General features: G+C 35.0%; 1 protein-coding gene across 1 annotated transcript; it reads left to right on the top strand.

Moving 5' to 3' along the window:
* Window positions 1-2,637: 2,637 nt before the first annotated feature.
* LOC138713510 (hemolymph lipopolysaccharide-binding protein-like) lies at window positions 2,638-16,547 on the top strand. Its single transcript, XM_069845676.1, has 4 exons — window positions 2,638-2,812; window positions 6,503-6,620; window positions 6,946-7,242; window positions 14,061-16,547. The coding sequence occupies exons 1-4, from the start codon at window positions 2,672-2,674 to the stop codon at window positions 14,093-14,095; spliced, it is 591 nt and encodes a 196-aa protein (XP_069701777.1). The 5' UTR covers window positions 2,638-2,671; the 3' UTR covers window positions 14,096-16,547.
* The last annotated feature ends 264 nt before the right edge of the window (window positions 16,548-16,811 follow it).

Genomic DNA, 16,811 nt, shown 5'->3' with positions numbered 1-16,811 from the left:
GGGCACATCTAGATCAGAAAGCATGGGTAGACATAACGGCTCAGTTAGAAAAGCCAACGTACTATGGTAGGAACGATCATGATTTTAAAATCAAATGTAGGAAACAGAAAACGGATGTAGGTAAATTCTCATTTTTAAATAAAACTTTGAGGGCTGTCCTTCCTTAAGGAGATTCCAGAAGAACTTAAAAAGTTGTGTATAAAGTGCAAATTAAAATTAAGGTGATATTTAACATATAATTTTGTAAGGTGACATGTATTTTATTTAGCCTGACGAATTACTCCCTTGGTTTGAATTGTAAATTATTTAAAAATAGCGTGTAAGAGGGCCTTAGACTAGAAATGTTTAGTTTAAATGTCGTTCTGTTTATAAGTACAGTATGCATAAGGGTGTAATTATTTGTCTTATTTGAACTGTTGTATCAATGAAACGAGGTGAGTCAGTGAAGTTATGATTTTACAGTGCAGTGAATAGTTCCGATCAGTGATAATTTATAGAGTCAATGAAATGTGTTCTATAGTGTCGTGAAATGTGTTATAGAGTGTCAGGGAAATGTGTCCTAAAGTGTCAGTGAAATGCGTCACAGTGTCACTACAGTGAGTGAGATGAGAGTAAAGTGAAAGACTAGGGCCTTATGTAGGTTGTATTGTAATATTAGCTTATTTTATGCTATATTATTAATTGTAATTATTGTGTTAAACTATATTGTGTATTCTTATTGTATTGTGTATATAATTGTATTGTGTATTGTAATTTTACTGTGTATTGTTTATATTGTGTATACCACTGCCACCGGGTGTTTGCCCACTTGCAGTGTAAATAAATGCATACATACATACATACATACATACATACATACATACATACATACATACATACATACATACATACATACATACATACATGCATGCATGCATGCATACATACATACATACATACATACATACATACATACAGTCCACACCTGTGGAGTAACGGTCAGCGAGTCTGGCCGCGAAACCAGGTGGCCCGGGTTCAAATCCCGGTCGGGGCAAGTTACCTGGTTGAGGTTTTTTCCGGAGTTTTCCCTTAACCCAATACGAGCAAATGCTGGGTAACTTTCGGTGCTGGACCCCGGACTCATTTCACCGGCATTATCACCTTCATTTCATTCAGACGCTAAATAACCGAGATGTTGATACAGCGTCGTAAAATAACCCAATAAATACATACATACATACATACATACATACATACATACATACATACATACATACGCGTTATCTCTCCCTAACATTACTTATCTAACTTTCATTATTTACTTTTACTTTCATTATTCACTTTCACGTTCTTTTACGATCTAAATATTAATGTAATTATACTGTAAGCCAATTCTATTCAATTAGAATTACATTGTGGCTGGAAGGAAGAGAAGGCTTACTGGCCTTAGCTCTGCCAAATTAAATAAATTATTATTATTAGGGAAGAATGTTGTACCTTTAGCATAGTGTACCTTTGAACATTTTTTTTTAATTTTTGCTGCTACCTAGAGGACTCAAACTGAAGTAGATTGTAGAAAAAGCCGCTAAGTAGCTCTGGTTGTAGTTTCAGTTTGATTTACTGCGAAGTGTGAGTTCCGTGGACAAAATAATTTTTTAGTACCAAAAGTAAACATTTTGATCATTTATAAATTTTTTCTAACACAAAACCAAATTGCATTTATTAATATCTTTCAAGTAGGGTTTGCCCATCTGGTGATTAATAACATATTTTAATTTCCATGATTTATTCGAATCTCTAGTTTTGGGAGACTTATTTGTTTAAAAGTGCACCCTCTTGTACCGTTGAACACAAAACATCTTGTACCATGGAACATGTTCCAAAGTGCACGAAATTATCGGTTTTTGTTTTTTTTTATTTCAAGATCATGTCACGAAGTAAGTCTGGAGTTAAGATCCGGATGCCCTGAAGAAAGCTGTTAAAGCAGTTATTGCTCCTCCAGGAAATAAAATCTCAATGAGACAGGCCTTCTTTGGTTTATGATGGCAAATACATTTTAAATATGATTGTCAGTTTTTACAGCTATATTGTTCCCTATATTGCACGTGTTCCAACTTATAACAGAGTGTGTTCCAAGGTACATGAACCTGTTGTACCTTTGAACACAATACATATCACTTCATTGTATTTTTTTCATTCTTAATAGATCTGTAAAACAGGAAAATATATACAGGAAGTTGTAAAGTAATCTACAATAATTATTTCAAGCATTTGTTCATTTCAAACATTTCATTTCCCAAAATTAAAAAAATAAATACATAAAATGTAAAAAGTGTTTAAAGGTACAATAGTCTCCCTTATTATTATTATTATTATTATTATTATTATTATTATTATTATTATTATTATTATCATTATTATCATTATTATTTTGTCAAGATATTTATTAATAAATCATTTTGTTCCCCTGTAAAACGTTATGTTGTAATCACTTATAAATGAAACTTAATGTCAAACATTTAACTGAACACACTGTATTCTCGCTCTTAATTAACAAGTGTCTACCTTAATTTATCTTCCAAATCTTAATCTTGGATAATCCGGATAATCCACAGTCTACTCAAGATTCTGCTAATATATAAAGTCTCGTACCTTCAGATCAGTCAGCCAGCTGTATCTCCTCCATTGTACGATGTTGTGGAGTATTCTGGTATGGTATGTGTTGGTGTGTTTTGGGGAGTCATCAGGGCTCCAGTGTGCCTCTCCTCATACCTCAGTCTTCAAGTTCTCCATCGTCAGTCGACGTAACCAAACTGGCAACTGGATCGCTGAGGTGAGATCTGCAAGAAATTATTTATCTGCAATTCAAACAGTTTAAGCTCATATTTCCTAAGTACGCCATCATCTTCAATAGTGCAGTGGGCCACCGACATAGCCCAGGCGGCAGCGCGTTTGCCTGATAACGCGGAGTTGGGATCGGGTGTGGACTCGATTCCCGCTTGGGCTGATTTCCTGGTTGGATTTTATCCGAGGTTTTCCCCAACCTTAAGGCGAATGTCAGGTGATCTATGGTTAATCCTCTGCCTCATATGAGGCGTTTAGTTACAAAACCAGATACATCACTAAAACATAATTTTTCAATATGAAGGGAAAACGTTTGCAAGGAACCAAGAATTTGCAACCAATACTATTCTTTCGTCATACAAATCCATGTGCTGTATCTGGCTGTGGAGCATAAAAGTTCTATAGTAATTGCAGAATCATATGAAGATATGAAATATAACATTAACTCATTTTCTAAAAAAAAAAAAGTGACATATCTGATTTTGCAACTACACGTCTCATATCGCAATATATAAATTCGCTTTCACTAATTTCATCGACGCTATATAAAATTGTAGTTGAAACAAAATCGTTAAGTAACCAAGTAAAAAAAAATACCGAAGTGATATGAAAATGAAAGATGCTCATGGACCAAAAATGTTCACTTCTATAAATATAATATATAGACTATATTGGGATATATTGAAATCTACACTACGATTTTCTTCTTAGCTTATTTATCGATTAAATTCCAAATTCAGGCAGATATTTAAAATTCTTCGTGGTTATAAAGTCTGCCGATCTCTTTGGTTTCATGTTTTTTTAAGTTGATTATTTAACGACGCTGTATCAACTACGAGGTTATTTAGCGCCGATGAGACTGGTGATAGCGAGATGGTATTTTGGCGAGATGAGGCCGAAGATTCGCCATAGATTACCTGAGATTCACCTTACGGTAGCGAAAAACCTCGGAAAAACCCAACCAGGTAATCAGCCCAAGCGCGGATCGAACCCGAACCCGAGCGCAACTTCAGACCGGCAGACAAGCGCCTTAACACACTGAGCCACTCCGGTGGCGGTTTCATGTTACTCTTTCTTAATGCACTGAGAATGTTTAATGACAGTAATTTCACAAAATTTAATCCTTGAAACCAAAGAAACAGAAATATTCCTTACCATTTTGTGTTATTTCTTTTCGGGTGAAAAATTCGTCCCTTAAAAGGACTGGCACTGAATACCTTCCACACTCTGTTTATTTTAACTCCTATTAATGTATTTCCCATTGCTTCTTGGAATGCGTGACGTTATTTCTGTTTATTTCAGCTTCAAGATCTGAAGTCCAGACTCGCAACATGTCTTCTACAAATGTTTCTTCTGCAAAATATGTGGTAAATAGCAGCACAAGATAAAGAAATCCTCTGATTGAGATTCTGGCTTATATGTACATCTATTATCAGGCAGTACATCTCACTTGACGATATGCGTCAGAGGAAGAACAAATGTTTGTATGCATCTGAAGTCCGATTAGTGGAATATGTAGCTAGTCGGCGATGTATGCAATGGAAAGGGAAAGGAATGGCCACACTACCCCATTATTTCCTGGCCTAGTTGCCTCATAAGGGGTGCCTTCTTGGTATCGCTTGTGAGGTTCAGACCTGTCTTCGGACAGTTGACTAACAACAAGATAAAGAAAAATCGAGAAGGAAACTAAATAGATAGAAAAAATTTTTACGATCATATCAGAATCGGAAATTTAGAAGAAACTGTACGCTTGGTCAAAATGAAAGTGGCCGGCGTCTGAGAGACTAAGTTCGAATCGGGTATTTCCGTGAGAGCTAGGGACAGCCGGGCTTTGTTCAAAAGATTGCGTATATTCTTCTAGTAGTGATAATGGGGAACACAACTATTAATCACTCAAATCTTCCGAGAAAATAATTCATATACGAGATTTAAAACAGACAGATCGTTCAGAGTGTTTGAACAGTGAATATTTTAACACAAACACTATACAGTATACTGTATAACGGGTTCTCAAATGGAGTATGACCATTGTTCGTTACAATTCCATTCTCTTACGCGGTTTTATAAATACGGTTAATCTAAAGATTATGTTAAACCTAAGTTAAACCTAACTGTGAGTTTAACTCAACGTGCCGTTTTACAGAGTCTCGGTTAAGTTAAACCGTAGTGGAATACGATTAGTATTACTGCTAGGAAAGAAAAAAAGACGATCGCAACTGTTTAATTATAGTATTGATTTAAAATAGCCTACGCTTTAAGACCATGACAAGGTTTTAAAGTCTACTTCCTTACGTTTAGTAGTCTTTAAAACCCTGTGACGATTTTAAAGACTACTTCCTCACCTTTTTTTTTATGAAATGCGCGAATGGCACGAAGTCACCCTCATGGCACAATGTCACCCCGCTCGACGGTAACACTAAAGACGACAATTAGGGGCTTTCATATTAAAATGCTGTGTTAATTATTTTATTAATCTCTACTGCTTTGCACTCTATTGCCTAATAAACATTCAGTAAATATGTTGAAGGTTAAATAATTGGCAATAATTAATTTGCAAGTTGTGTTACAGGGAGTATGATTATTATACTAATCTAAATCCGTGATCATCAGGTCCTAAACGTAATAATTGTAAACAAGAAGAAAAACCATAAATTATATGACAAAATATATCCAGATTTCGTGGAATTATAACCAAAAATTTCCACCAATTTTGTAATTATCTGTAAGTAACATGAATTAACATAAGCAAAATTATTTGATTATATTACATTAAAAGGAATTGTAAAAAATAAGACAGGAAAAAAAAAACAAAAATAAATCACTACGGAGATTCGAACTCGAACTATATGCATAGAAATTAAGTAGCCTAACAACTGCTCCACGCCAAGCATGCTGTGGAATTATTAAAATGCTGTGTTAATTATTTTATTAATACCTGCTGCTTTGCACTCTATTGTCTAAGAAACATTCAGTAAATATGTTGAGGGTTAAATAATTGGCAATAATTAATTCGCAAGTTCTGTTACAGGGAATATGATTATTATACTAATCTAAATCATTATTCATCAGGTCCTAAACGTAGCAATTGTAAACAAAAAGAAAAACCGTAATTCTGATGACGAAATATATTCTCATTTCCTGGAATTATAACCAAAAATTTTCACCAATTTTGTAATTATCTGTAAGTAACATGAATTAACATAAGCAAAATTATTTGATATTACACTAAAAGGAGTTGTAAAAATACAAGAAAGGCAAAACAAAACATTCTCAACGGAGATTCGAAGCATGCTGTGGAGGTAGCCCAAATCAGCGCCTTGTATTATGAAGTTAACTAAAGCGGCGCACGGAGGTGTACAGTAATGAACTGCGCGCTCACCCGAAGGGACTTAAAAAAATTTTCACTGCTCAAGAGACCTACAACTTTCATTTTGATCAAGTGTACATGGGATCTATAAATATTCTCATACGATAAATAGAAAAAAGCAATATTATTGAGACCCGAACTTCTACAATAAAAGAGTGAAAAGTGTACTCAGAAAATGGAACAACGCCGTTAGAACAACATAGAAAAGGATGAGAAAATAAATCGATGAAATATTAAATTTGTGAACAAATTAACAAACTTCCTTGGAATTTAATAAATAATCAAACAAAATACTAATATATGTTTCATCAGGTTGAGGTGGGGCATGAAGGAGGACTTCAAGAAGCTGGACCGTGGGCGGTTGATGTCGATCACACGACTACGAAGTGCGAAGATTCCGAGTCCATCCTCATAGCAGCCATCATAAAAGGCAATTATTTATGTAGCAAATTTTACTTCCGTTTATTTTTGAGCAGTTATCAGGTATTCATTAGACCCACAAACTTAGGAAATAGAAAGATATCCATAATTCCGAACCATTTTCAACGTTTCTTCTCAGTCTCGTACTTAATTATTATTACGATAATCTTCATTTTCTCAGATTTTCACTATCATTACCCTCCCACTACATATTCTGCAGTAGCTATATGATAATGTTGTGTTCAAAGTGTTCTATGATAACCCTATTTCTCATTTACATATTCTCGAATTCTAGCCCCATTTTAAAACTAATTCAGGCTCTTCATTTTCCTCAGGACCTGCTTCGTTTGAGGGTAAAGCCTCTTTGCCAAAAGGTGCCCTAATGCCGAAAGGTCCTCCCTCTGCTGGGTACGAACTGCTGTCTGGTCTGGGATATTACAAGATGCACACAGAGCCCACCACTTGGCACGAGGCATTCAATATCTGCACACAGGAAGGTGCTTACCTCCTCGTTGTCAACTCTGAGTTCGAGGCCAACGCGATGGCACCGCTTTGGAAGAAGACCACTGAGAACTGGGCCTTCAGTGGCTTCCACGACCAGTACAAGGACGGGGAGTACGTCACCATATTCAGTAAGTGATATGAGTTCCATAGCTGAGAGATGCAAAATAGTGCTTAGAACCGGTTTAGATACGACAGGTCGGAGCTACAACCGGCTAGGTTGAACATCAGATCGAATATTCGATTGTCGGACGATTACGCCTTATGTATTGTAGACAAGACAAAACACCAGGCGCATTTAATCATACATGAAACTGACAGTTTTCGAGTACACAACCGGAGTAACAATTGGAGGAAATTTACGTTGTCTTATTAAAATTAAGTGTTTGCAGGTACTCCTACACTTGATTCTACACTATAACACATCACACTATAACACACATAACTTGCAGCAACTTCATAAGCATCGCTTATGTTTTAAACTTTTAGAGTTTTCCTAATAAAAGTTGATTATAGATATGTTAAACAATTGTATAGTTTTACACAGAACGAGACTTGCATAAGTCATGTATATTTTTCTTACCAGTAAACGCTATATAGTTGGTGTTTTATTATATCAGTGTTAAACAGTATACGTCATAACTTCGCCATCATTTTATTACGTCGTAACTCTTTCCCGTCACATAGGCCTATCGACTGAATCTCGTTCGATTTGTATAACCCGATAATCGATATTACATAAGTGTTCACTGTTTCTGTAAGATTGCTGATGGTTTAGAGCACAAATCTCACACGAAAAGAAATGGGAAGGGGTAAGAAAGTACGATCTCGAAATTGGGACAATATAGAAAAATTAAGTACCATATACAGTACTTTAATACGTCATTGTGTATATTATTAAACATCTTTCATAATAGGTAGGCATTAGCGTCATGCATTACAGTCGCTATGTTCGGTTCAAGTTCGTCGAGTATGGCGAAGTTCCATATTCGCCTATGTTCGCTCTGCAGGAGGCCTGTCGTGTTTGTTTCAACTTATTATAAAAATATTCCCTGTCCTCTACTCATGCTTTAACCGCTTAAGGATTTTATCACAGATCTTGCGATTAGTTTTTGAAATAAAATAAGTTGAAGTTTTTAATGTCATGGTTGCCTCTCTCGTGTTCGAATATTGCAGGACACTAGTAGGCATTATATTAATAAGCCATTAGAATACTCAGCTAATATTTTACAATACCATAAACGTATGTTTTGATTAAATATAGGACGACACATATGCGGTACTTAGTCTTATTCTTAAGGAAAACAAGGAGATACTGTAGATTATTGTTTAGTCAACTGTCCGAAGATAAGTCTGAACCTCACAAGTTATACCAAGAAGACACCATTTATAAGGCAACTAAGTCAAGAGATAATGAGGTAGGGTGGCCAGTTCCTTTTTCCCTCCATTGCATTTATAGCCGACTAGCTACATATTGTACTAGTCGAAATTCAGATATAAATATCTAAATATTGATTACTGAAAGGCACAAGTTTTCTCTCATTAATTTATTGCAAATAGAAAGTTAGTTGCCTTTATACTGAATAAAACAACATTTAACCACTTATAACAATGGGTAACAACGAAAATGTTTCTCTCGATATTTTAATTGTTTCTGGTCCAGTTTTTTTGCGCTGATTTCAAATCTGTAACTACTTTTTCTGAAATGATAACGGTTCCAGAAATATGACGATATTCTTAATTATGTTTGCTCTACGTTAAACCATGACTTCTAAAGGTGATTGCAGGAATTTACCGGACTCTTTCTGTTACGTTTGTGAATATTACATCAGTACAAAGCAGAAGAACCATAACATAAGACCTGGCACCAAATATTATACAGCTCACAATGTTTACTTTGAAGTACCAATACGAGACCAAGACAATTCATGGGCACCACATGTGTGCTGTGGTTCCTGTAATACAACTTTGGAAGGATGGCTACGAGGATTTCGGAAATGTATGCCTTTCGCTGTTCCCAGAGTTTGGAGGGAACCAACCAACCACCATGACAATTGCTACTTTTGCATGGTCGATATGTCATCTTTGAAAAATTTAAAACATCGAGGAAGATTGCAGTATCCGGATATCTCATCTTCCATTGTTCCTATCCCGCGTGGTCAAGGTTTACCAGTTCTTGAACCACCAGCTGTTGACTCAAACGAATCTGTATCGCCAGTGCGGCATGTACCCGTGCCCGAAAGTGACTCAGACTACAGTGACAGTGACTGTTCCAGCTAAAATCATCATTTTCTAAATCAGAAGGAACTAGATGACCTTGTACGTGATCTTTAATTACCAAAATCGAAAGGAGATCTTTTAGCATCCGGTCTACAAGAATGTAATTTGCTTGACGAAAGCTGCAGGATCACAAAATACAGGAAGCGGCATCAGACTTTCGTACAATATTACATTAATGATGGTCATTTCTGTTACTGTAGTGACATCAGTGGTCTCTTTGGTAAAATTGGAGTACCGCACAATCCCACTGAATGGCGTCTCTTCATAGGCAGCACACATACAGTACCTACTAGTTCGAAGGCTGCGTTGCTGCACAACGGCAACTTACATCCTAGCATACCAGTTGATCACTCTGTTCTATTGAACGAGACTACAGCAATGTTAAACTAGAAAGGATCGCGTACGAGCGCCATAAGTGGGATGTCTGCGATGATTTCAAGATGATAGGTTTTTTGCTGGGACTCCAAGGTGGATTCACTAAGTATCCATGCTTCCTCTGTTTATGGGACAATCGAGCAACAGGAAAACACTATATCCAATGAGAGTGGCCTTTACGTAACAAACTTGTTCCAGGATAACCGAATGTCCTACATGAATCTCTTATTGTGAGGGAAAAGATGTTGCTACATCCTCTCCACATTAAATTGAGAATGGGGAAGCAGTTTGTTAAAGATCTGGACTAATAGCCATATGCTTTGCAATATATTCGTTCCATGTTTCCACGTTTATCTGATGCAAAAGTAATTGCTGGAGTGTTTCCTGGACCTCACATTAGACAGATGCTGAACTCCACAGAGTTGGAACAAAAAATGACACCATTCGAATCAAGTACCTGGCAAGCATTTCGTGATGTGCACGGCTTCCTAGACAATAAGAAGAGTGCAAGAGAGCAGTCTGAGAACTTGCTACATACATATCATAACTTAGGTGTGGAATGTCAACAAAGCTGCATTACCTGCACTCCCATTTGGACTTCTTTATGCAGAATCTAGGTGATGTGTCTGAAGAATATGGAAAACGATTCCACCAAGACATGCAAACTATGGAATTGCGATATGAAGGAAAACGTGATACAGCCATGATGGGAAACTATGTGTGGGGTTTCATCAGAGATAGTAATCAGCAACACAAAAGGAAAGCACGAACACATCTGCATTTCTAACATACTTAATTCAAGACTGTTATTGTATAAATATGTATTGTCCATCGTAAATATTATACTATATAGTCATTATTCTTTCTGGTAGGCCTAATAAATATGCATATTACTTAAACATATACAGTTAATTTCCCAAAGAACTATTGATGCTACAATGAAAATACTGATATTTCTGAACTCAGCGTGTGTGTTGTATCGATATGACACCAAAAAACCAGGAGAAACAAAAATTTTCTCAAAATTTGTTACCCAGTGTAATATTCAACTCCTGAATTTACAGTTATAAGCACTTAGATTTTCACTCGCACTCTCAATGACCTCTGTACTTATTAAATAATCGTTTAAATCTTCCATTTCGGTGTTACGATATGGACAGCCTGACGAATTTTGCGTCGCAATTGGTTAAAGATCTCCACAGGAATCCGATAGGATACACTTTGTCCTTCATGAAATCACAGTGGAAAAAGTCCACAGGGGTTACGATATGGAGAGCGTGGAGGCTAAGCGAGTGGCTGAAGTCGAATTGACCTTCTCGGAATTTTTGCGAAAACCCGCGAATCTTTTATACGTTTTCCTTGGACACCTTCTGCCTACTCTGCTTGCCACGCAAGCACATAACATTGAACATTTTTGTAACTGCTTGTACCATTTAATAACGTTCATGTAGTGGGAACATTGTCGTGACGTCTAAGGTTAAATTCAAGCCGAAATGCATATTTCACATGCTTCACTGGTTTCATTTCCACCAGAGAAAGAACGCAGATCACTTTCTGTTGAGGTGTCCACATCACCATTTGCACATCCTGATCATGCGCACGACGTCAGCGTCATGTGGTATTTTTCATAAACTGCCATAGATGTCTTCAATATTCAAGTATCTCCAATCGGTATCTAACACAATAAAAGCTATAACTGTTTTAAATGTTATACCTGTAATTAGGACACACGGTAGGGGAGATGGAGGCAGGTTGCCTACAGAGGCACCTTGGCACACCAGTTTTATTTCTATAGTTATGCGATAGGTTGCAGCATCACGCAGACAATATGATCCCTGCTTTATAAAGCATGATCCACGGAAGCGTCAGACCCTTATGGCAAGCGGTTGAAGAAAGCCATAGATAAGTAAATTTTCACCATCTCGTGATTATTTTTTTTACAGGGTACATGTGTAATATTAGGTGAACTTTAAATACATCGTTGGAAACTACATTTAATTTGCTTTGTTTCGTATTAATTACATTTCGATCATTCATTATTCTAGTTCGTAATTTTTAACCCAAATTAAATATCTAGACCAGAGGCAAGTTGGCACATTTGTTAGGGGACAGATTGGCAGCTTATTTAATCTACTCTGCTGTGTTACTTTACAGTAAATGATTATATAAATTATATAATACATAATTAACTTAATCATACAATTTGTTATTACAAAAGTACATTTTAATTGATTGTAAAAATAAAAAAAATATATGTTCATTGCAATGAATAATAAAATGAGGACTTATAAAAAACTGACAGAGCAACTACTTCTACTGATAATATGATGCTACGAGCTGTCAGTGCTGTAAAGTTGGAAAACAAAAGTTTGGCCAAGGGGCCAAGAAATTTAATATCCCATTCAAGACTCCCACTCGGTGTTTTAGGTAAGCTACGGATAAGGACATAAGGGAAATTTTTACTGCGATACTTACCGACTCTCCAGTTAAGAAAGCACTAGAGGAGAGAAATTTAGTAGTGAGAAAAGAAATTTTAAGACCAGTCGAAAGACAAAAAATAATTCAAGAAGGGAAAGTAACGAAGAAGACAGAGAGACATATGCTTGTATTGTGTTAAATCTTACTCAGAATGTGTACAGGTGACAGTGTCTCGAGTGTAAATTATGGCACATAAAAACTTTACACATCGAAATAGAAAGTTTCTATGCATGAAATCCTTCTCAGATATTATTTAATAAGACAATATGATATATAGTCATTTACAAGTTCAAAATTAATTTTTCTACCTTGTTTTTCTAGGATTCAGTTATTCTTTTATCTGAGTGTTTAACTCCATGGTTATATATTTATGTGTTCTTCATATTGAATCATTTGTCTGTCTAAAGAAAGAAATTCTAAATTAAAAAATCGAATCTTATATGCAGTTTGCTTTTATTTAACATGTAGCCAATTTATCCCACACCATGTGCCAACCTGTCTTCAGGGCGAGATAAGTCGACTCAATCTGCACGTTTCAACATAATACAAAATTTTAAAATTAAATCGTGGTTAAGTCTGAATTCAAATATTTCTCCACATAGCCAAAGAACCATGTAGAACGACCATATTTGAGGATTTCATAAAATTATATTCAAATTACAAAAAATAAAATATAATAAACGTAAAATTTCAGCCAACCTACCTTCCTCTCCCTACAGGGGCATTATCGAGTTAATTTTTTTTTTCAGAGCAAATGAATTTATGAAAATTTGTATTTGCGAAAAAGTTATTAGTTGCTGTAAGAAAATTGCATAGCACTAATTTTTGTACTAGTATGTTTCATTCCTTTTAATTACGTTACCGACGTGAAAGTACAATCCAAGAAAGAAACAACGGTCCGATCGCTAAAGCTACTTAGTCAAGACGTAACAGCTTACGTGACGTTTTACTTGCACATGCAAAACGTTGCAAGTAAGGATGAGCGTGTGAACCGTAAAACTGAGCGATTTTTACGTGTAGAACTGAACGAAGACTGAAGATTGAGTTGGAGTTCTAAAAATCGCTCAGTTTTACGGTTCACACGCTCTTTCTTACTTACAACTTTTTGCTTACGCAAGTAAAACGTCAAGTAAGCTATTGCATCTGGACCAGGTTTACAGGGCACGATTCACAAGACAACAATTTTACAATGGTTTTCAACTCAGTATTATTTGTATAATATTACAGGAAGGTATTTCACAACAAATGCAAAAATCACAAAATTAATCCGAAAATAAGAACAAATTAATATCTAAGGGTCTTTTTATAATAAACACGATACAGTAGACAACACCGATTATGACAATTCAACGCAAGCATTCCGATAGCTCTGTGCTAGTGTGCTTGCTCGTTGCCTACGAAGTTCAGGGTTCGGATACTATGAGAAGAGAGTTTTTTTAATTAGTTATGCAGATTAAATTCGTTTAACATAATTCACTGCATGATTTATAAATATTTATCTACTATTAGTGAGTTTTATTTTTTAATAAAATAGTCTGCCCTCAGTGAGGGTGAACATAAAGATCCAGAATAAAATCACTACAATCGCATCTTTTCAAATGCTTTTCGGGTTACACGCAAAATGAATTTCAGTAACTGCCAAAGCGAAGTCGTGTACACCTCTGCTTTCTAGCACTGAACATTCTCAATGCGTTCAATCTGGAACTTAGAAAATTCAGGCGGGTCATTTTTTTATTTGTGGAACAGTACATCACATTCGTGTCTGCCTTAATGGTATAACTCTAAATCTCAATTTCATTTTTTTTTTTTTTTTCAGATGAAACTCTCGCATCCGCTGGCTTCTCCAAGTGACACAAGAATCACCCAGTGAGCGGGGACTACAAGTGTGGTTTATTCGAACGCTCACTTGACCTATCCGACAATCCTTGCAACGCTAAAAACATTTTCATATGCGAACTAGAGCTGTAGTCGACAATAATTCCACATCTTCTTCTTTGTCACTCAACACAACATAAAACTAGCAGTGAAACCTTGCTTCTGAAGAATTTGACGTAAATAAGCTTCGTCTTTTATTATAAGTAGAGCCCGGATGTTTAGGCATTTATTTTGGTTAAAATAAGAAACAGTGAACACTTATGTAATATCGATTATCGGTTTATACAAATCGAACGAGATTCAGTCTATAGCCCTGTGTGACGAGAAAGACTTACGACGTAATAAAATGATGAAGTTATGACGTATACTGTTTAACACTGGTACAGTAAAATACCAGCTATATAGCGCTTATTGGTAGGTATCATTTGCCGCAATGTGTGACAGACCAAAGTAAAGTAAGAATTTGCAAACCAACAGTTACACCTATTTTGGCATACATAGCAGAAACCAGAGTTAAGACAAAGAAAACTAATAAACAACAACTGAGAACCTGTGAAATGAAAATTCAGAACTGTCAAAGGGATAATATTTTTCAACAGAATACCAAATACAGATATTAGAGCACATAGTAAAATTCAAGGTATCGCTAAATTTATGAAAGAAAATGGAATTGGATTTTGGGTGAAAAAAAAATATATATATATATATTTCGCATTTATTGTTTGGCTTTTCCTCTTCAAAATGGTATATCACATAGGACTAGAGGCCACTAAAATTCTAACCATTTCCTTTTTCGATTCTCTGAGAAGAGATGTCCAAGATTTCATTGTAACGCTCATTAAAAAGAAAAAACTTACGGATTTTGAGTGTAAAGTAGTTTCCCTCTCTCCCAAATTATTCTCTGATTTTTCCTATTTTTAATTGTAGAGTATATCATATATAAATGTACTAAATTAGATCCATGTTAACTTTTGTTTGTTTCTTTTTTAGTAGTGGGCGTAGTATATGTATATCATATATCGGAATATTTTCTACGACTCTCCTGGCTCCGCTTGTAAGATAGACGTTTAGTACATTCTCTTTGCCTGCTATATCGAATTATACATGATTCCACACCCAACTACCTTGCTTCTCGGTTTACTCTCCTAGCTTCACATCATAATCGTAATACACGTTCACAGCACAATCTGTTGCTATCAATACCACGTCATCAGACATCTCTGTACTCAAGTTCTTTCTCAATAGCCATGACCCGCTCCTGGAATTCGCTGCCGCTGGAAATCAGGGGTAGTCTTAGTCCTCAGTCGTTTAGAATTAGGTTATTTAGAAATATTTTAAATGAACAGAATTAGTTTTTTGGGGGCACACAAACACAAAAAACACACACACAAAGACACAAAAAACAAAAACACAAAAAATACACACAAAAACACAAAACAACACACACAAAAACACAAAACACACACATAAACACAAAAAACACACACAAACAAAAAACAGACAAAAACACAATAAACATACATACAAAAACACAATAAACATACATCTATAAAAACACAAAAACACACACAAACACAAAAAACACGCACAAAACACAAAAAACACATACAAAAACTTAAAAAACACAGACACAAAAACACACACATACATACAAAAACACATAAACCACACACACAAAAACACAGATACAAACAAACAACAAAAAAACACACAAAAAGACAAAAAACACATACACACAAAAAACACAAAAACACACACAAAAACAAACACAACAAAAACACAAAAAACACACAAACATCCAAAAACACAAAAACCACAAACACAAAAACACACACAAAACAAGAAAATACACACAAAAACACAAAAAACAGACACACACACAAAAACACAAAAATCTCTCTCTCTTTCTTTGTTATTGTTATAATTATTTTTAAAAATATAGTCGTTATTTTGTTTCTTTCCGTTAATACTAATATCTAGGTAACTGTCATCGTTTCAATGTAACCCATACTGATTATACCAATTGTACTATTCCTTTAGTTGAGTGATTATATTTTTTAATTCTTAGTTTATGTTTTTTTTTTAAGTTAATACTTGTATACCGAAATGTATTGTCCTATTTCTGATTATATTCATATGTATTCAATCATCATTATCATTATCATTATCATTATTATTATTATTATTATTATTTTTTTAAGTTAATACTTGTATAGCAATATGTATTTTCCTGTATATGCTTTGATCCTGGTTGAGTGGAACAGAAGACCTGATGGTCTTAACTCTACCAGAGAAAATAAAACTATTATTAGGTATGTATGTCTTATTTTAATACTCATTTTCCATATGTTTAATTTCTTCACACAAAATGAATATTTTTCATCTTCTATTTAATCTAGAAAGTTTAAAGTTATAGGACTTATTTTGATGTTTTACATGTACTCAATGTTTTTTTAATTTGTTAAATTTTGCAGACGTTACAGAGGGAAATGTACTGAAAATCGTCGAAAAAATGTAAAATAATTCGTAAAGAAACTAATTTAAAATACTACTATATTATCTTATAAACTGGGTAACATTTGTTGAAAGCGAATTAAAAAGTAATTTCCACTTTTCCGACTAACGCTTACCTATCTTAAAACTGCAGAATATCTGTCAGTATAGATTTAAAGTGTAATTTTCCTTTTCCGAC

This window comes from Periplaneta americana, chromosome 14, assembly GCF_040183065.1.
Source record: "Periplaneta americana isolate PAMFEO1 chromosome 14, P.americana_PAMFEO1_priV1, whole genome shotgun sequence".
Classification (NCBI taxonomy): Eukaryota; Metazoa; Arthropoda; class Insecta; order Blattodea; family Blattidae; genus Periplaneta; species Periplaneta americana.
This window is presented reverse-complemented; position numbering and strand designations above follow the sequence as displayed.

Coding starts and splice junctions, on each gene's coding strand:
- LOC138713510 (XM_069845676.1), top strand. CDS start 2,672: ATGTTGTGGAGTATTCTGGTATGGTATGTGTTGGTGTGTTTTGGGGAG. Junction 2,813..6,502: donor CTGGCAACTGGATCGCTGAG/GTGAGATCTGCA, acceptor ATGTTTCATCAG/GTTGAGGTGGGGCATGAAGG. Junction 6,621..6,945: donor CATAGCAGCCATCATAAAAG/GCAATTATTTAT, acceptor CATTTTCCTCAG/GACCTGCTTCGTTTGAGGGT.